The 20,561-nt window shown below is 35.8% G+C and overlaps 2 protein-coding genes across 5 annotated transcripts in view; one reads left to right on the top strand and one right to left on the bottom strand.

The window, feature by feature from the left end:
- stk10 (serine/threonine kinase 10) overlaps window positions 1–10,399 on the top strand; it is a 53,725-nt gene extending 43,326 nt beyond the window's left edge. The window contains exons 12-19 of the mRNA XM_051093611.1: window positions 374–554; window positions 2,674–2,766; window positions 2,867–2,996; window positions 3,088–3,212; window positions 5,166–5,354; window positions 5,438–5,563; window positions 7,559–7,672; window positions 9,058–10,399. Coding sequence (XP_050949568.1) covers window positions 374–554; window positions 2,674–2,766; window positions 2,867–2,996; window positions 3,088–3,212; window positions 5,166–5,354; window positions 5,438–5,563; window positions 7,559–7,672; window positions 9,058–9,198 — 1,099 coding nt within the window. The 3' untranslated portion in view covers window positions 9,199–10,399. The remainder of the gene's footprint in view (window positions 1–373; window positions 555–2,673; window positions 2,767–2,866; window positions 2,997–3,087; window positions 3,213–5,165; window positions 5,355–5,437; window positions 5,564–7,558; window positions 7,673–9,057) is intronic.
- Window positions 10,400–12,389: 1,990 nt separating this feature from the next.
- Window positions 12,390–20,561, bottom strand: part of sh3pxd2b (SH3 and PX domains 2B) — a 39,592-nt gene continuing 31,420 nt past the window's right edge. For 2 of the 4 annotated variants that reach the window (XM_051093104.1, XM_051093106.1), the window contains 5 exons: window positions 17,095–17,212; window positions 16,819–17,015; window positions 16,257–16,303; window positions 15,571–15,696; window positions 12,390–15,471 (listed from right to left, as the gene is read on the bottom strand). In XM_051093104.1, the coding sequence (XP_050949061.1) occupies window positions 14,020–15,471; window positions 15,571–15,696; window positions 16,257–16,303; window positions 16,819–17,015; window positions 17,095–17,212 (1,940 nt within the window). In that variant the 3' untranslated portion in view covers window positions 12,390–14,019. Of the gene's footprint in view, window positions 15,472–15,570; window positions 15,697–16,256; window positions 16,304–16,818; window positions 17,016–17,094; window positions 17,213–18,683; window position 20,561 lie in introns of those variants that run through there. The other 2 variants (XM_051093107.1, XM_051093105.1) reach the window with 2 other exon arrangements.

Genomic DNA, 20,561 nt, shown 5'->3' with positions numbered 1-20,561 from the left:
TGAAGGATCGTGTGACACTTAAGACTGGAGTAACAGCTGATGAAAATTCAGTGTTGCAACACAGGAATAAATTATATTTTAAAGTATATTAAAATAAAAACCATTATTTTATATTGTAATAATATTTTGCAGTAGTATTGTTTTTTTTTCTGTATTTTTGATCAAATAAATGCAGCCTTCATGAGCATAAGAAACTTCTTTAAAAAACATTACAAGTTATAGTGATCCCAAACTTTTGAGCGGTAGTGTGTGTATATATGTGTATATATATTATATATGGGAGGGGAGAAAGAATAAAAACATTCATAATATTACACACTTATGTTAAATGTTACTGAAGAAGTGCTGAAATATCGGTGTGCTTTGCTGACAGACCAAGAAAAAAATTCTACGACACAGAGCTGGAGATGCTGGAGAAACAGCAGAAACAGACCATTGAGAAAATGGAGACGGACCACACCGTACGCCTGCGAGAGGAGGGGAAACGCATCCGTGCCGAACAAGAGAAAGCCTACCACAAGTTCCTGGACCAGATGAAACACCGCAAGAAAGAGGTGAGACAAAGTTATATAAACCCTCACAAAAGTACACTTGAACCACATGTCATTTCAGTGATGTTCCTATCCCTTCCTCTTTTACAAAACTACTAAAATTAAATTGATACTCTAAAATTTGTAAGTATTGTAGAACTGTGTTTAATATACAGTGCTGCTTAAAAGTTTGTGAACTCTTTAGAATTTTCTAAACTTCTGCATAAATATGACCAAAAAGTTGACAAAGAGAACTCAGTCAAACAAATGAGATGAAAATATGTACTTTGTCATTTATTTATTATTAAAAATTATCCAGCGTTAAATATTTGTGAGTTGCAAAAGTATGTGAATCTCTAGGATCGGCAGTTAATTTGAAGTCTGTCTGTTCCGAAGTGCTTTCAGTCAATAGGACGACAATTAGGCATCAGTTTATAAAACAGCCCTGTTTTATTTAAAGATCAGGAATCTATTAAAGTCTGATCGTGTTTGTGAAAGTGAATCATGGCACAAATAAAGGAGATCTCTGAGGACCTCAGAAAAAGAGTTGTTGTTGCTCATCAGGCTGGAAAAGGTTGCAAAACCACAAATCCACAGTCAGACAGATTGTGTACAAATAGAGGAAATTTTAGATCACAGTTGCCCTCCCCAGAAGTGGTCGACCAACAAAGATCACTCTGAAGCGAGATGTATAATAGTTTCCGAGGTTGCGAAGAACCCTGGGATAACTTCTAAGCAACTAAAGGTCTTTCTCGCTTTGGTTAATGTTGAGGTTCATGAGTTCATCTTCAGGAGAACAGTGAACGACCGTGGTGTGCATGGCAGGGTTGCAAGGAGAAAGACACAGCTCTCCAAAAAACACTGCTGCCTGTCTGCAGTTTGACAAAGATCATGTGGACAAGTCAGAAGGCTATTGGAGAAATGTTTTGTGGACGGATGAGACCAAAATATAATTTTTGGTTCAAATAAAACCTGTTATGTTTAGAGAAAGAACAATACTGAATTCCAGCATAAGAAGAACCTTATCCCATCTGTGAAACATGGTGGTGGTGGTGGTATCATGGTTTGGGCCTGTTTTGCTGCATCTGGGCCAGGACGACTTGCCATCATTGATGGAACAATAAATTCTGAATTATACCAGCAAATTCTAAAGGGAAATATCAGGACATCTGTCCATGAAGTAAAATCTAAAGAGAAAGCGGGTCATGCAGCAAAACAAACAATGACATTCTATCAAAAAATGGTTAAACAAGAACAAAGATGATGTTTTGGAACGACTGAGTCTAATAGAAATGTTGTGGAAGGACCTGAAGCAGCAGTTCTTAGGAGGAAACCCACCAACATCACAGTGTTCAAGTGTTTCTGTACTGAAGAATGGGCTAAAATTCCTACAAGTTGTTGTTCAGGACTGATCAGCAGTTACAAAAAACGTTACCTGCAGTTATTGCTTCAAAAGGGGTCACAACAGATACTGAAAGCAAAGATTCACATACTTTTCCACCTTGCAAATATTTAACACTGGATGATTTTTCTCAATAACTAAATGACAAAGTATATATTTTTGTCTTGTTTGTTTCATATTTAAGGAGCTGTGTGAAAATCTGATGATGTTTTGTTTTATTTATGCAGAAATATAGAAAATTCGAAAGGGTTCACAAACTTTCAAACAGCACTGTATAAGTGTGGAATAAATGTTGAAACTGCGAAAATATTATCGATGTATTGATTTTTATTGATTTATTTTAGAATAGTGAACATCTGGAAGCAATATGGTTGACTGTGTGAATAAAATTTAAAAAACGAATGTCTATATATTGACTAGATCTATAGGACGTTTATAGAATGTAATTTTTATTTTATTAAAATACAAACTATGACTAAAAGATCACATGTTCAGAGGTTTTGTGATGAAGAGCATATGTCATATTACATAATGTTTTGCATAGAATGGAGAAGAGGTCAACATTATAATATGTCTCAAAGATTGAAAAATCTGTTGAGCAACTTTAGAGTTACTTCTAATCGTTTAAATAATGCAATAACATTTGTGACATTTTTAAATGTTAAAATATTTGGCCTTTGTAGTTAACATAGATTTGTGTTCAGTTTAGAATAAAACCGTTTCATCTGTATTTTGTCTCAGGTCAAACAAGAAGTGGAGAAAATGCCCAGGAGTCAGAGGAAAGAAAGCATGAAGGTCAAAATGAGCAACTTTCAGCAGACAAAATTAGAGGAGGTGAGTTAAACACTTCGAGCTGTGTGTGCAACAGCGTGTTCCGTGAAGAGCGCTACAGAAAAGCTTTGTGTGTTTTTGTTCCTGACTCTTCTTTGTTCAGGAGGAGAAGTTCCTGGCGGATCAGAGAGATTACCTGGACTCGACTCTGAAGAGCATCATCGCTCAAAACAAGCGGGAAATCTCTGAGACGGAGCGCCAGTGTCTCATCAGCAAACAGGCTCTGCTTAGAGGTATAAACGCACTCAGATCAGACCGTCCTTACCAAAACCGGTTTTACATAGACTGCACGCTCACAAACCGAGTGCTGTTGTCGTCTGTCAGAGCGAGAGGCCACCATCTGGGAGCTGGAAGAGAAGAGCTTGCATGAGAGACACCAGCTCCTCAAACAGCAGCTGAAGGACCAGTACTTCCTGCAGAGACACCAGCTCCTCAAGAAACACGAGAAGGTCTGGAACGATCCTTCATTCTTACTACTTTTCCACTCAAATCTGTGAAAGTCTTTAGAGCCAGCCTGCATTTCCACTGATCTGTGAAGTGGACAATGACATGAAAAAACATGGAAATGACAAAGAAATTAAAAATTGTTGTGCAAGCCTGAATAAGTCATAGAAAGCAATATAAATTATTAATGAATATCTATTTCGAAATATATTTCTTTAGATTCTCTGTTCAAAATTATTCAGGTTAAAAATGACTGTTGATTAGAGTAGAATTTGTTTGCATTTTATAGACGTATTTGGTTTGTGAGTATGTTAGTATATCATTTGAACTAGTCTGAAAGATTCATTAGCAAAACAGTCTTTATTATCATAAATAATAATATAATATTTTCTATTTGTGCTCTAAACCGTTTAGAGGCTAAATATTCCTTGTGTACAGCAGGGTTATTATGATTTCAATTAAAACAATTATTTGTTACTTAAAATAAAGCTGACATAAAATATAAATATAAATGAAAACTTAAAGCTAAACGAAAAGTAATTAAGTTTAGGTTGAAGCCCTAAAATTGCAACTGAAAAAAAAAAAATAAATAAATAAGCACATTAAAAACAAATAAAACAAAAAAAATATTGAAATAAAATATTGGTAACAGTTTACAATAAGGTTCATTAGTTTCATTAGTTCATTACTTTATTACTTATTGTAAGTGTTACCAAAATATTAAACATATTAATAACTATTATAGTACATAAATAGTACCTTGACAACTAACCAAACTGAATTTAAGTTAAGGCACTACAATGACAGGAAATAAATAAAAATGAAAAATGAAATAAAAATAAATTAAACCTAAACCAATATAATGGTTCTGAAAAAAACAAACAAACAAAACAAAAAAAGAAACCCTACAATTTAAGCAATAAAAATATAAATTAAATGTTTAAATGTTCTAAAATTGCAACTGGGAACCCAACCAAACAAATGTAAAAAAAAACAAAAAGAATAATTAAAAAATAATATAAAAACATTAAATTACATAAAACAAAACAAAAAAAATAAGATGATACAATTAAATCAAATCAAATAAGCGCATAAAAAAAACAAACAAAATAAAACTAAAAATATAGAAATAAAATATAGATATAAAAAAATAAAATATAGAAATAAAATATTTGTGACACTTTACAAGAAGGTGCATTAGTTAAAATGAACTAAGAGCTTCTACAGCATTTATTAATCTTAGTTCACATTTCACAATTTCAGCATTTAGTAATGCATTATTAAAATCACAAGTTGTTAACATTAGTTGAAGATAAAGATAAATATAAAAGAAGATGAAGATAAATATAAAAAGTGTAATAAAAGTATTGTTCATTGTTTGTTCATGCTAGTTAATACATTAGCTAATGTTAATGAATGACACCTTATTGTAAAGTGTTACCAAAACATTAAACATTAACAACTATTATAGTACATAAATCACTAAAATGACAATAAATAAAAATGAAAAATGAAAAAAATAAATAAATTAAACCTTAAACAAAACAAAAATACAATGTAAGCAAAATTAAAAGGAAAACTGAAAATATAAAAATAAAAGCTAATTTGATATATTAATAAAAACTGTAATAGCGTATAAATACTGCTAAAATAACACAGGTGTAGGTTAAAAGAGTTGGTTCTCTTTAGTGAATTCTCGGTTATTACATAAAAAAGCATTTTTGGTCAAAAAGCATGTGTACTTTTGTTACCATCTAGGTTTTTTTTTTTTTTTTTTTTTTTTTAAAGTGATGCAGACTTAGTTTGGTGTTAGCAGTTCCTGGTTGAAAGACATCAGGGTTAATGGGCTGCTGTCACATTTTATTCGTCTGAAGTGATACTGCGATCAGATTAGGTGGAAAGGTGCTGTTATGTTAGCGCTCTGACACTGACCTGTGATTGTACGGTGTGTGTCACAGGAGCAGGAGCAGATGCAGTGCTACAACCAGCGTATGATTGAGCTCCTCAAGGCCCAACAGCAACAGCAGAAGAACAGGCTGCCCAAGATCCAGCGCAGCGAGGCCAAAACACGCATGGCCATGTTCAAGAAGAGCCTGAGAATCAACTCCACCGGAAGCTCAGCGGAAGACCGAGAGAAGATCAAGCAGGTAAATTGTGGCTCTCTGACGACCCAGATGCATCCTCCTCTCAAACACCCTCATCTCATTCTCTCTCCATCTCTGGCGTTCAGTTCTCTAGGCAGGAGGAGAAGAGGCAGAAGGCCGAGAGATTGCACCAGCAGCAGAAACACGACAACCAGATGAAAGCGAAGATCAGCGAGTGTGAGGGAAACGCCAGAGAACTGCAGCAGCTGCAGGTGAACACAACATTTCACAATGGTTTTCATGGCAGGCTTTTTAAAGATGTTCACATAAAACAAGATACTATTTTTACATTTTACATGGAAATTTTATGTGGAAAAAAAAAATAATAATAATAATAAATAAAAAAAAAAAAAAAAAAAAATATATATATATATATATATATATATATATATGTATGTATATACACATACACACATATATACTGTTTGGAAACACCCCTGGCAAAGTGTGGTTTTGGACAATATCAGCATAAATCCTTATCATTTTTTGGTGCAAATACCTTAAGGTAAGTTGACATTATCATTGAAGACAAGCATAATAATTTTCATTTTGATAACATAATAATGGCAATATATACATGTCAAAGTCAGACATGCCCCTTTGCCAGCTGTGATGCCTGGTTACTGGTTTAAAAGTTTAAAATACAATGAATTTAGGCCCAGATTATGCAGAGCTGTAATAGCTGCTAATGCTGGATAATTTGATCAAACGAAAATTTACGTTTTTCTATGTATAAACTGTGTATGTAATAAAAAACGTTTTTGTAGTTTGTGTTGTCCCTTATCAGTGCAAAATGATCACAAATTAAAAAGGATTCATGCCAATATTGTCCAAAACCCCACTTTTCTAGGGCGTTTCCAAACTTTTGGAGGGCAGTGTGTGTACATTTATTTATATATATATATATATATATATATATTTTACACACACACACACACACACACACTACCACTCAGAAGTATTTGGACAGTAAGATTTTTAAGACGTCTCTTCTGCTTACCAAGCCTGCATTTATTTGCTCCAAAATACAGCAAAATCAGTAATATTGTGAAATATTTTACTATTTAAAATAACTGCTTTATATTTGGATATATTTAAAAATGTAATTTATTTCTGTGTACAAACCTGAATTTTCAGCATCATTACTCCAGTCTTCAGTGTCACATGATCCTTCAGAAATCATTCTAATATTCTGATTTGCTGCTCAACAAACATTTTTAATTTTTTTTTATCAAAGAAACTTGAAACAATTCTACTCAGGTGTTTTCAGCATAACAGTAATAATAATAATAATAATAATAATAATAATAAAAGTTTTTTTTAAGCAGCAATTCATAATATTAGAATGGTTTCTGAAGGAGTAACTGGAGTAATGATGCTAAAAATTCAGCATTGAAATCACAGGAACAAAATACATTTTAAAATATGTTATATAAATAGAAAGCATTTCTTTTAATAGAAAGCATTTCTTTCTGCTTTTGCTGTACTTTGGATCAAATAAATGCAAGCTTGGTGTGAAGAGGAAAACATCTAAAAAACATTACAAATCTTACTGTTCAAAAACGTTACTCTAAAAACTTCTAGATAAGTTTTGTTTGGCTGCAGTACCAAACATTTCCACTAGATGAAGTTTGTTTCCCATTTGTCATTTTTGACTGTGATCAGTAAAAGTGTGACTGTTTTTTTCTGGAACATTTAACCTTTTCGTATCACATCCATGATTTTTGTTTGCGTTCACATTTTTGTTTGCGTTCAGCATGTGCCAAAACCTGTACCATGTTTTGTACCATTCCAGTGAATCAAATCAGGAAAATCACATACCAAAAGGTGTTTTTGCTTTGTGTGAAAATTACAAGTAGTGTTAAGCAGCAATTTTGAGTACATTTTCTGTCATCTTTGTAGGAATGTATGAAGATTGAACAAATTATTATATATCTTTAGCAACTCTGTGAACGTGAACAGCACATACAGTAACAGGCACATACCAGTATACACATAAATATCAACATCAGACAACTATATGTCTTTGTTTTCAAATCCTTCAGTTTCTACACTTCAATGGTGTTGTTTCCAAATTCACTTTCAGATTCAAAATCTCTGTCAAAAACACAGTCTCAGTATAAATCGAAGGCCAAACCACAGAGACAAAGATGCATTTTCACATGTAACCGTAGCCTGATGTGTGTGTGTGTGATTGTCTCCTGCAGAATGAGAAATGTCACCTGCTGATAGAAAACGAAACGCTGCGTCTGAAGACTCTGGATGAAGACCACAACCAGCAGATGAAGGAGTGGAAGGAACGCCTCAAGCCCAGGAAGAAGGTCTGCACTTCACTGTACTTACACGCTTCAATCTAATCGTGTGTCTGGCTCATATTTGACTTGAAAAACAAAAAACACTAATATAGATTTCAACTAATATAGATAGACTAACAGACGCGTCAAGTTTTTCGATGTATCAACTGATCACAGTTATTAGATCTATTTGTGCTTTTTTTTTCCTTTTTTCCGATATTCACAATAATTGTAGTTTTAAATTTCAATTACATTTTTTTTTGCCATTCAAAATTTAATCTCATTAAATTTGAATCTATGATTTTACTCACAATATCAAATTACTTGCCTTTTTTTTTTAAATTAAAGTTGAAGTCAAAAGTTTAGAATGTACCTTGCAGAATCTGCAAAATGTTAATTATCTTACCAAAATAAGAGGGATCATATAAAATGCATATTATAAATCTTTTCACACTGAGCTGAGGACAACTGAGGGACTCGTATGCAACTATTACAGAAGGTTCAAACACTCACTGATGCTCCAGAAAAAAACATGCATTAAGAGCTGGGGATGAAAACTTTTGAATTTGAAGATCAGGGTAAATTGAACTTATTTTGTCTTCTGGGAAACATGTAAGTATCTTCTGAAGGGTGGTGCTAAATGGAAAAAAAGAAAAAGAAAAAGATATTTAGGCAAACTAAGAAAAATGTATACATCTTCATTCTGTTCAAAAGTTTTCACCCCCCGTCTCTTAATGCATGGTTTTTCCTTCTGGATCATCAGTGAGTGTTTCAACCTTTTGTAATAGTTGCATATGAGTCCCTCAGTTGTCCTCAGTGTGAAAAGATGGATCTCAAAATCATACAGTCATACTTGGAAAGGGTGCAAGTACACAAAACATTTTTTTTGCTTGACAACCAAAAAATTTGTGGGCCCTTAAGGATTTTTCTGAAGAGCAGCGGGCGGTTCAGGATAAACAAGGGACTCGTGAACAACTATCACTAAACAAAAAAACATTTAGGTAACAACAGAAGAATCAAGCGCATGTGAACTTCTGAACAGGGTCATTTTTATAAATTCAGCTATTATTTTCTCTTGTGGACTATATGCAAACATCTTTTATTTGAAACGTCTTATTCAAGTAAGACAGTAATACATAAAAAATATCATGCATTTTTATAATCCCTCTTATTTTGGTAAAATAATTAACATTTTGCAGAATCTGCAAGGTGTATGTAAACTTTTGACTTCAGCTGTATATAAAAGGCATAAAGGCAATACAACTTATACAGTGTTTATTTAAATAATATTGTTTGTACAGTAACGAGAGGGAACACGTGCTTAATTGTGAGTTCATGGCTGATGTGAATAAACATCAGTCGATTAATGTGATGCTTGTAGAGTGTGATAAGTTGTTGTTTCCCCTTTTCAGGTTCTGGAGGAAGAACTAAACCTGAGGAAGAAAGAACAGGAGCTTTTCTTCAAGATGAACGAAGATTCTGAGTCTCACACTGTCGGCACACTAAGTAAAGTCACAAAGTTCTTGCCGTACACTGACTCGTCCACCACATGATCTCCTGCGTCGATCCGCACCGCTCTCGCCAAGTATTTGAGCTTTTGATTTTGGTTAGTGACACTTTTCTGGAGTCAGATTTCTCTGTAAATGCACAAGAATCAGTGAATGCAGTTCAAAGCAGCGGTGAAACATCGATCACATCATGCTGAAGCCAAAAAAAGCATTTGACTAATACCAAGAACACACATACTGACTAATACAGCATCTCTTCAAAGTACACTTACCAACATTGAGCTTTATTCTTTTAATAGTGACCAACACAGATGAAAGTACTTTGATGTATTCATTTAAAGGCAGGGATTTTGTACTGGTGAACAAGAAACGAGGGCACTGGACCGATTAACTAGAACAACTAGTTTATCTACCACTCAAGGTCTGACAGACTCGCTCGCCTTAGTTTATTTAACAGCTACTGTTGTAATTTTATCGTTATAGGTTAGCAAAAAGTGTATTGCCAAAGATATTGTACAAACCTTGCATATTCTTATATATTTGTATTTTTTCTATGATCATTTAATATATACATTTACATTAAAATTGCAACTCATCACTTTTTCTTTTATAACCAGTTTCCTTGTACAAATGTTTAAATGCTGAAAAAAGGAATTTATGTTTTAATTTTTTTGAACTGCTGCACAGTTTTTCTTTACTAAAGTGAAAAGTATAATTTTAATTGGTACAGTAAGTTATTTTACTGAATGTTTTTTGTCCTTTTATGTATTAGACAGCAACTAATTTGCCACTTTTATTATTACGTCCATCCAAATGTGAGTTATCGTCTGCCACAGGACTGTCAGTGGCACATTTACTGTAAATGCATCACACTGGACGAGACAAGAGCGATGACACCCAGAGTTTTATGCATGTTTTCTTGAGTTTATTGTTCATTGTTTTTATGTGTTGCTGTTTAAAGCACTGTCACCTAACCGAAGTGCAATATATTGTTGTGTTCCGATTTTATACACGTGTTATTTTACAAGAGATTCCTTTCTTTAGCTGTTCGAAGGATTTCTGTGTACCAAACCAATTCCTGATGCCTGAAGGTACGAGGATTTTACATCTTTTTTGTCTGTGGAGCACAACGTGGATCGTTACTTTCGGAGTCTGTAACTCTGTGTAACCAAAGGTTCAGTGTGGATGATGTAAGAAACTGTTGTCCTACCAGAGTATCTATAATAAATGAGATGTTTATTATTCATCTATGGAGTTCCTTTTATTTCTATCATTTTCATTAAGGACTTAGCTTTAGAAGTAACTTTTATGGAACAGCTATTTTATTTAAAAAAAAATGGAAATTCTGTCATCATTTACTCATCCTCAGGTTCCATTCCAGCCTGTATGAGTTTCTTTCTTCTGTTAAACACCATTTTGAAGAAGCAGCTGACGGTAGCCATTGATTTCTGTAGTATTTTTCAATGGGAAAGTCAATGACTACCGCCAACCTTCTTCAGAATATTTTGTGTTCAACAAAAGATCAACTTGAGGGTGAGTAAATGATAGAATTTACATTTTTTGGTGAACTGTTCCTTTAATAATTATGGCACACTAAAAAGAGGAATTTCTCCATTCCAGCTTTTATATTTGGTGTTTCTCTCGCAAACCCTGTAGCCGCTTACTACGGTTGAAGGTTGATTTTGGTTTGACTTTGTTTCTCACTGTATTCAACAGTTAATTCTGCTCCACTCATTTAATTTAAATCATTCAATTAATTTGATTAGAAGAATGGAACCGTTTGCATTACTCTGCTACATGCGTGTTCCTTTTATTGGTATTTTACTTAGTTTTAGTTGTTGTGCAGTCTACTGTACCTGACTGACCACTATAGCAGGAAATGTCCAAATTTCGTAATCTGGTTAAAATGTGGCTGCGTCAGTAACTCAATATCACTTACACAAGCTTATTAAGAAGTCAATATGACACGCGCACGGCTGTGACTCATCTGAAACCGCAAAGAAAACACTTCCTCAACATTTCCAAATAACCTCTGCACAGGAACTTGTGCGCAGTTTGGAAACATTAAGATTTTTAACGTTTTTGAGTCTCTTCTGGTCACCAAGGCTGCATTTCTTTGATTAAAAATACAGTGAAAACCCTTATGAACGTCAATTTTATACTTTGAATACCATCTTTGTGATGGAAAAGCTGAATTTTCCGCAGCCATTAGGGTACTACAATCTTTAGTGTCACAATATCCTTCAGAAATCATTAGCAATATTTCACAGAATTAATTATATATATATTTTACATTAAATAAATAAAGCCTTGGTAAATAAATCTTAATAGTTCAAAACTTCTGCTCAATAATATTTCCTTAAAATTGTACAAACAAACAATAGAACCATCACAGGAAATTCTAATGGTTTCCACTACAAATGCCATTACAAACATTACAAACCACACAAAATGTTTTTCTGTAGTACGTTTTTGGACATATTCCATCAGGATTTATTGGTTTTAACACCAATAGAAGGTGACCAATTACCAGTAGAGACCAACAGGGTCCATTACAGTTTCCATTAAAACCAATACAAGTCCCATTATAGCCAGTAAAACCATTACAAATTTTGTGATGGTGTCTGTTTTTTTGTTTTGTTTTGTTTTTTTTTTCTTTCAGCAGGGTAGTTTACAAAGTACTTTATAAAATATTCAATAACGTAATCAAGCCACAGAACCAAAGATGTACAGTACTGGTGTTTCCACCTTCATTAAACATTTCACAAATCTTGTTACCTCCATGTAAATTTGTATCAGCCAAAGATCACTGAAAAATTTTGGGAAAGGTTTTATCTAAAAATATGTCCATTTAAAGATATGGACTTTCAAGCAAACACATTAATGTGAGATATTTAATATGTTTACATAATTTGATATTAGTCACCAATTGGTTTCATTCCTAGTTGATTTACTGCAAATAATAATTCTGCATGTAATTTTGAGGAAAATTAAAGTACATTTATAAGACACAAATAACGTGTTCGGCTCTCCTTTATTGCTTACTTTTAGGAAATGGGTCAAACACCATTTGAGGGAGTTTGAAGACCCCTGACTTCCAAACTTCCAAAATCCAGTTATAGTTTTTTGTTTTGGTAATAAAAATGAAGTTCCCTTAAATTCTGTAAGAAAATAAATTAACCAGAAAACTCAAAAAAGACAATTCCATAAACTGAAGACAGCAAGAAGTTTACTGTTGATAACTCTCATAGTTTTAATACCAGTATAAATGAAATTGCTCAAAATAATAATAATAAAACATTTTTTGACTATTTGAAATGTTTATTTGATTTACATTAAGAAAAAAGTTAAAAGTCAAAACTTGAAATACTACGGACAAAACATCACAAAAATGCTTAGAAAACAACAAACAAACAGGTTACCCATGTCATCTTGCCTTTGTTCATTTTTACCTGGTTTGAGTTTCAACATGAATTTTATATATCTGTGAAACTCAAGTTTCATACTTGCAGCATTTTCCCTCTTCTCTCTTTTATCCTTCATATGATTTTTTTTTTCTCATAGTCATTTTCTTGCAAAAACCTATTAAGAACACCTTCCATTTTCCTTTCCAAACTCAGGCACTTGCATTTGTTGCACATTTTTTTTTATAGATGGAGCGCTTTTATGAATGCATTTTATAGCAACTAGGAGCTGATGACCATAGAGCAAAACAAACATAGGATTTTTCGGTGCTCCCGGTATTGTCAAGTGAGCCTGGGCACCTATTTAACACTGCTTTCTGATAAATGAACGGATAACAAAACTGTCAAAAAAGACAAGAAATAGTTTCGTAAAATAATAAACCACATTTTCAAATGTAGTGTTAAAAATAAACATGTTTATCAAATGTATGCTTGAAGCCAGTCAAGCATGAATGTTAAAACATTTGACAATGATCGTAAAATATCTAAAGCACCTTTGTCAGTGATATGAAAATACTTTGTTTGGGCAATACTGACGATATAAAACAATGACAATATTATGGCTGTTCTGAGGTATTCTGTTATTCACTAATGTATATGATTGGTACTGCATTAAGGGGGTTGCTTTTTTAATATCAATGTTTGCTAAAACATTCATGTGACAGAAATCAAATAAAAATGAAATAAGAAATGGGTGCCACTGTTCTGTAACCCTTAAGGCCATGTGTTTGTGTTTCCTGTTTCTCCTCGTTCTGCACCTTCCCTTTACTCGTCAGTTCCGCAGTGCAGATTTCTACGTAAAGTCTATAAAAAAAAGTGCAGACTGAAACAAAAAAGTAAAGTAGATAAATAAGCAACACGATTTGTAGCGTTTCATAGTGTTAGAACCAGAAAGCAGACCAATTTCTGTAAACTAAAAGCTTCAAAATGGAAACGTAACAATAGGAAGCTAGTTCAACAAATTCTCCAGGCGTTGATTTTGCCACGTAAGCTCAAGCCTGCTACTTGTACGGTTTCATAGTATGCGTAATATAGAATTTCTAATCTGCTGATAGACATCACGTTTGCATAATCGACACCAAAAGCACAGAGCGCTTTGCGTATTATATTGAGGCACATTATCATGAAGGCTGCATATACTGCTAGTCACTTAAACCTTTAGCGATACATATAACGTTTGATTAACATAAGATTAGGCAAGAACCTTGATGTTCAGTGCTAACATATGAAAGCACACATGGTTTTCCCCGAAAGGGAAAAGAGTTACAAAAAAAAGCAAGCAAACAAATTATTATGGCCTGTTTGAACTTGCAAAGGATGGAATGTCATTTTTAAAAAAAGGTACCCATAAATAACAGATGTTAATTAAATAAGTTTCTTTAGGCAGCTAAGTCAAGAGTACCTAAGGTTTCTTGGTCAGGTAATTGGAAGGGAACCAGCCCTCCATCACTGGCCCATCGCTCACACTTTTACAAAACCACCAGCCGCTATTATTTCTCTCCAGAACTTCGAAAACAGCACCCTCTTTGAAGCCAGGCGTCTGCTCGTCTCCTTCAAAGTCCGCCACAGCTAAGAACAGCTCCTCTTTGGCCGGCTCCTTGATAAGAGGTGGGAGCTTGTCTCTCGGAGGCCCCGGTTTGTCCGTCTTAATGAGGGGCTTCGGTGGCACGGGTACTTTGGGCTTGGGTCCCTCCGTCTCCTTTGGTTTTGTTTTGGGTGGCGGGGGTCTGCTCTGAGGAGGGCCGGGTGGCTTGGCCTCCGGCAAGTCTTTCTGGGGAGCTTTGGGAGCTTCTGTAGGACTGGCTGGCTCAGGACACTTCTTTGGTGGAGGAGGTCTTCTAGGCGCCACAGAAGGCCTTTGGGGAGGCTCTTTTGGTGCGGCTGTTGGTGGTTTAGTTGTTTCTGACGGGTCATGACCGTTTTGTTGTTTACTGGGGAATTTGGACTCCTCATTAGTTCTGCCATTATTTGGGGGGTTGCTGGATGGCGTATCACTCTGTTGGTTGGGATCAGTCGAGTTGCCGCCGAGCTCTGGAGGTTTAGATGGGCGAAGCTTACTCCGAAGGTTTGTGATGTCCAGCTCGTTCTTAGCCACTGGCTCTGGTTTGGTTGCAGGTGGGGGTTTTGGTCTGAGCACTGGTTTCGGCTTGAGGAACGGGGCTGGGCTGGCCGAATCCGGCTTGTCTTCTTGCAAATCTGGTTTGGGTTTGGGAGGCTGCTTGGCCACATGCTTTAGGTTGAACTTTTTCACCTCCTTGGCCGAGACGTTGTGGCCACACTCCAAGCCCATCTCGTTGCGCAGGTAGAGCTGCTTGTTCTTCTCCTCCTTCTTCATCTCTGGGGGTTTGTCTGGTTTGAGAGGAGCTGCTTTTGGAGTCACCATTGGGACGATGACCCCTGGGGCTGGTGGTTTGGGCGGGAGAGGTTTAGAAAGGTCTGCTTTGGGTTTGTCCTCCAGTTCCAGGCTCTTGTTGATGGATTCTCTCCTTGGCGGTAAAGCTGGCTTCTCTTCAGCCGTGGGTGAGGATGGAGGAGGAGGCAAAGGCCCTGAAAAATGGGAGCTGCTCTTGACTGCATTGGGCTTCCATTCTCTCAGCTTGGAACGAGTGGAAACATCAGAGTTGGATGAAGGTTCATCTGGCAGGGGTTTGGACCAACTTTGCTCAGAGTTGGCATTATTGCTTGAGGTATCATCAAGCTTCAGCTGACCCATCTCACCAGGAAGGGGGGCCAAAAAGTTAGGCCTAGAGGCACTGCTAGTCTTCTTGTATTTGTCAATGAATGTGACTGGAGCCCAGCCTTCTTTATCATCGATCTGAATGTACCACCAACCACTGGAGTTCTTCTCGATGACCTGCAAGTGCAAGATGTGAGGTAATTATAGAGATGCATGTGTTCATTTGAGAACTAGTCAAAAAATGAAAGCTGAAGTATTCTCTGCTGCTATACTCACTTCAACTTTCACTCCTGCCTGGAAGCTAATGCCGTCTGGGATGGTCGTCTGAAAGTCAGCTATGGTGTAATACTCCTCCTCTACTTGTGGGGGCACTGGAGGTTTAGGCAGATTTGCTCCTCGTGGCTAGAACAAGAGACAGGCCAAGAGTTATTAGCATGTCTTGGGTGCTTCTTAATTCTCAAACTGATGCTTCCTTGTTTCCTCGCTTCTCAGTCCTCCAGCCCGTGTGTTGGAAACCAATCAGAATCAAGGCATCTTGAAGGGCATCTCAATTTTCTCAATCAGGGGTTCTCAACTCTGGTCCTCAAGGTCCACCGTCCTGCAGAGTTCAACTCCAACACTAATCAAACACACTTGAACAAGCTAATCAAGGTCTTTAAGATTAGATAGATACTGGCAGGTGAGTTTGATCAAGGTTGGAGCTAAACACTGCAGGAAAGTGGATCTCGAGGGCCAGAGCTGAGAAATCTTGGGTCTAAATGCACCACGAGGAGGTGAGGAACAAAGAGTGAGGAAGCTTCCTGAGGAGTCCTAAGGGGGTGGGGCTAAGATGCCATGAAAGGAAGCAAAGAAAGGAAATGAGGATGCACAAATGAAAAATGAGAAACACCCCTTGAGTATCTGTAAACCCTGAAGACAGAATTAGAAATATTTGAGATGCAATTGTAAATGATGACCCTTACTATAGTAAGATCCCGGCGTGGTGGAGGCCTCTGTCGTGCTCCTGCTTCTGCAAAAGAGAAGAGGGCAGAGATTAGAGGGTCACAATCTCCTGTTTCTCTTGGCTTCTCTTATTTTTGGCTGTTCCTGTTAGGGGTTGCAAGAATATCTGCATATTTATTTTACACCAAATACCCTTCCTGATGCAAACCCAGCACTGAGAGTGGACTACAATCAAGCAAGTAAATGGTACTAATCTGGCCATTATATTTCTGAATGACACAACTTGGGATCCATTAATATTATTTTTTTATCTCTGCTTCTGGACCTTGATCACATTTTTGGAGATTATTTAGCCTATTTGAGAAACCTTAAGTTCAGCAACCAGGGCCTAAAACTAACACTCGCCAAACGCCAAATGCAAGTAAAAATCGTTGTTTTGTCACTGCGTGTACTAAATAGCATCAATCGCATCGCGATTACAATGCCGTGGCTGCCGTTGATTCCAAATGGCTACAGATATTTTAGTTTGTTTGTTTTTTTTGTTTTTTTTTATAGATTTTAATGAAACAAACTGTTGCTTACTGCGCTTGCTTTCTGAAAATGGTGAAAATCGGTCGCGCTGATTCTCCTTGTTTTCCTTGTTGGCATTTTGCTGTTTGCAAGCAACGTCTAGGTCATTAGTGCTGGCATGAACTGGAGCTCCAGCTGCCATCTTCTGACTGAGGATATCAGCTTTCTTCAGATAGGACGCCGGGGCCCAGCCCTCTTTTCCTTGGTATCTATGAGGGCGAAATGGACAATGCTGTAAGAAAATGCCTGTTAAGTACGTGTTCTGAGGACATTTGGGTTTGATTTTACCTGATCTTCCACCAGCCTTCCAAGTTTTTCTGAATGACCTCTACAGTCATGCCTCTCTCCAAATCAATTTCATCTTGATCGCGTGCAGCGTATGGATAGATCGCGGTGTACTTTTCCTCTGAGGATATGAAAGGGATATTTGAAATTTTAGTTAAAAGTGCCATTCGTGAAAAACATCCAACCACTACAGCCCGTTTACCACTTAGGTTTTCTTTATTTTGCACAAAAATGTACACAAATACAATTATGTTTCACTAAAGCTTGACAACCAGAAAGTGTCCAGTTGCTTGAAAACAATGATATCCATAACATTATTATTATTATTTTTTAGAAGACTCATCAGCTTATAATGCTTTCATTGTTTTGCCAAAACTGTTGAAAACGTGCAGTGGTAAATATGATATAGTGGAAAAAGTTTCGCTTTTAACATTTGCACTTTTACAGTGAATGGCTGCTTGTAATCTGCATTTCCTCTTTCTGTTTTGAGCTTTCTGATGAATAGCAGATGAAGGAGGGTGGGGAGGATCTGACCAGTGACTCAAACTACTCACAGCATAAGCACATCTGCTGGGAAGAATGATTATTTTCACATGCTACCAACAAAATCACAATCTAAACATAACATGAGTACACCAGGTTTGATGGGTTTAAATTCAGATTCACTTCTATGCCAGAGACAAACTTCAGCTTTATCATTTTTGCATTTCATACTTGCTCCCAGAATGTCAAATTGTGTAAATATATGGGTTATTCAGATTTATCATTTAACATGATACTAGACTCAATAAGCTGTATGGTTTAAGGCATCATTTTGAGTTACATGTTGAAGTATATTTAAAGATATGAACATGAAGATATGAACACGTATGAGCAAATGTAATATTTATTTATTGAATAATATTATATTATTATTTTATGAATGTTATTAATGATTTAATTAATGAGCAGCTGCCTGTATTTGAGAATAAAAAAGCATATCAAGGAGCACAAAATGAATACCCGTGGCTCCTGATGATATACTGAGGTCTTATGAAGCGAAACGACTGGTCTGTGCAAGAAATTTAACATTATTTAATAAATTATTACCGGTAATCCAGGTAACGGACAAATCTGACTCTTTTCTGCAAACTGATATGCTTTTATTTATTCTCATATGGGCAGCCACTGACTTGCCTTTTATGAATCACCAAGACTCACGGTTTCAGCTAAAAATCTTCTTTATTCTTGGATGTCTTGAGCGTGAGTAAATTAACAGTAAATTTTCATTTTCACTTTAATTTGTTTAAATTGTGATTGTGTTTGTTTGACATTTATATTTACAGAGTTTTCATGACAAGTCATGCATCAGTCAACACCATGTATTTCACAAGGGCATGAGTTATTTCACATGCTTTGGCAGTCCCTTTTGCAAACCAGAAATGAAAAGTAAAATGAAAGTGTTGTTCAAAAAAGGCAATTCCCTGATTCGTGCTGTGGTCAGTTCTACAAGACATACAGGTTGCAGCGCATGCACCGCATGCAGGGGTCACTGATGCATGCGTGGGTCAGATCATCGTCACAATAGAGTGATAAAGTGGTGTGCTCTCCACCTTGGCCAAAGCCTGTGCCGAACAGATCCCCTAAAGTACGCCGACGACCAACGTGCCTCGGCAGTGACCAAAATCTCCGGCACACTCCAGCAGAGAGCAAGCAGACACATGTGAAAACCTTCAGGTCACGTCTCTTTATACTGCACATGCTGCCCTAGCAAATATCTACTCTTACTAAAGACTGAAGAACTGAGAATAACTCTATCCTTCTCATCTCTTTTTCTGAGTAACATCTGAGTAAGACTGGCTTTCTAAAACCTCTGGTGAAGTGTGCAATTTTTGTGCTACTAAACAGAACTGCAACGACAAGCTTATTTGTACTTATGCTTTGACGTTAGGGTGTTGAGGGTGGATGTCAGGGCATTAAAATGTTCTGGCTGGTTTTGTTGATGCTTACTTACCCAAGAGACTCTTAGAGTCTTCATGACTCCCCTTACCAAAAAGAAGTATACTTCAAGTTTATTTTATTAAGTATACTTAAGTAAAGTTTAAGTATGTTTTAAGTGTACTTTATGTAGTAAGTATTCAAATATCAGCATACTAGTAGTGTACTACTTTAATACTCCTTGGGACTAAACTGGCCCACTTCCTAGTATATAAAAGTATACTTTTAAGTATAACAGTATAACAGTAGTAAACTTTGAGTACACAACTAGTTTACACCTATGTTTTCAGTTTGCAATGCAAGTATACTAAAAGTGAACTTACAGGTATACTGATAGTTTACTAATTAAATACTTTCTATGCATTTTTAGTACACGTTGAAGTAAAATACTAGATTAGTAGTTTTATACTGTAAGTATACTCCATAATTTACTCATGCTGCAATGCATGCTGGGAACTTACAAAGCCTTAAAATTCCAACAATATGAAATTCTTTGCTCAGACAACTGTGTTTGACTAGTTGGGACAACATTTGCGTAATTTTGTTGGTCTGACATGGGTTTTTAGTTTGAAGAAAATAGCATTTTTTAGTATTTGAGACTCAAAATGTTTCGTAAAAAGGGAAAATATGTATTTGCATTTTTTGCAGTGTGGAAGCATCTGTTTTGGTTTCTTCTTCACTTGTGTTTTGGAAATTCTGTACAGAAGAAGAGTAATAGCATCTCTCATGTATAACAATGAAAACACAGATTCTCAGAGCACAAGTATAGCTCATATATATTTAGCCTTTTTTTCTAAGTATAAATCAAGTATACTAGTATTTTAAGCATATTTCTGAGAAGTACATAAGAAGTAAACTGGAAGTATACTTTCCTATTTTTAGTTTAAAAGAAGTATACTAATAGCACACTTGAATAAACTTTCTCATAATTTCCTTGTAGGAACAAATCTGGCAATGCATTGTTTTTCATTTTAAGTAATTAAGTTGATTTTCGGAGCTTACTGGCAGATAATTGTTCTAGTTTTGATCATGAGCTCACTTTCATTTTGATCAGTTTCTCAGAAAACAAGACTTCTTGTTTCTTGTAAATGTGAAGCATTGCTAAAACATCTACCTTTAGAAAATATATCGACATCCTGTGTTCCATTCAATTTATTACTTACATTTTCTTAAAAATTCTTGTAAGTCTTATACTTCAGTCTAACAGTTTCTTCAAATCACTTGTTTGAGCCAGAAGTAGACTTGGATTTTCAAACAGAGAAATGCTGTCAATGTGCCACAAAACAGTTTACACTCTTGACAACCTATGGACTTGCTTCTAGTTGTCATTCTTACAGTTTCTCCATATTAAACTAAGAATTAGAACATTCAAAAAATTACACACTTCACCTTCAGAGATCCCAAATCTGAATAAACAGGAGGTTTTTAATTGTTGCAGACATTTGATTCCAGTGAGAGTGATGATGAGGAACATTTGATGACAAACAGGACTC

The sequence above is a fragment of the Labeo rohita genome, chromosome 21 (genome assembly GCF_022985175.1).
Source record: "Labeo rohita strain BAU-BD-2019 chromosome 21, IGBB_LRoh.1.0, whole genome shotgun sequence".
Classification (NCBI taxonomy): Eukaryota; Metazoa; Chordata; class Actinopteri; order Cypriniformes; family Cyprinidae; genus Labeo; species Labeo rohita.
Note: the sequence above shows the minus strand (reverse complement) of the source record. Positions and strands in the feature narration are given on the sequence as shown.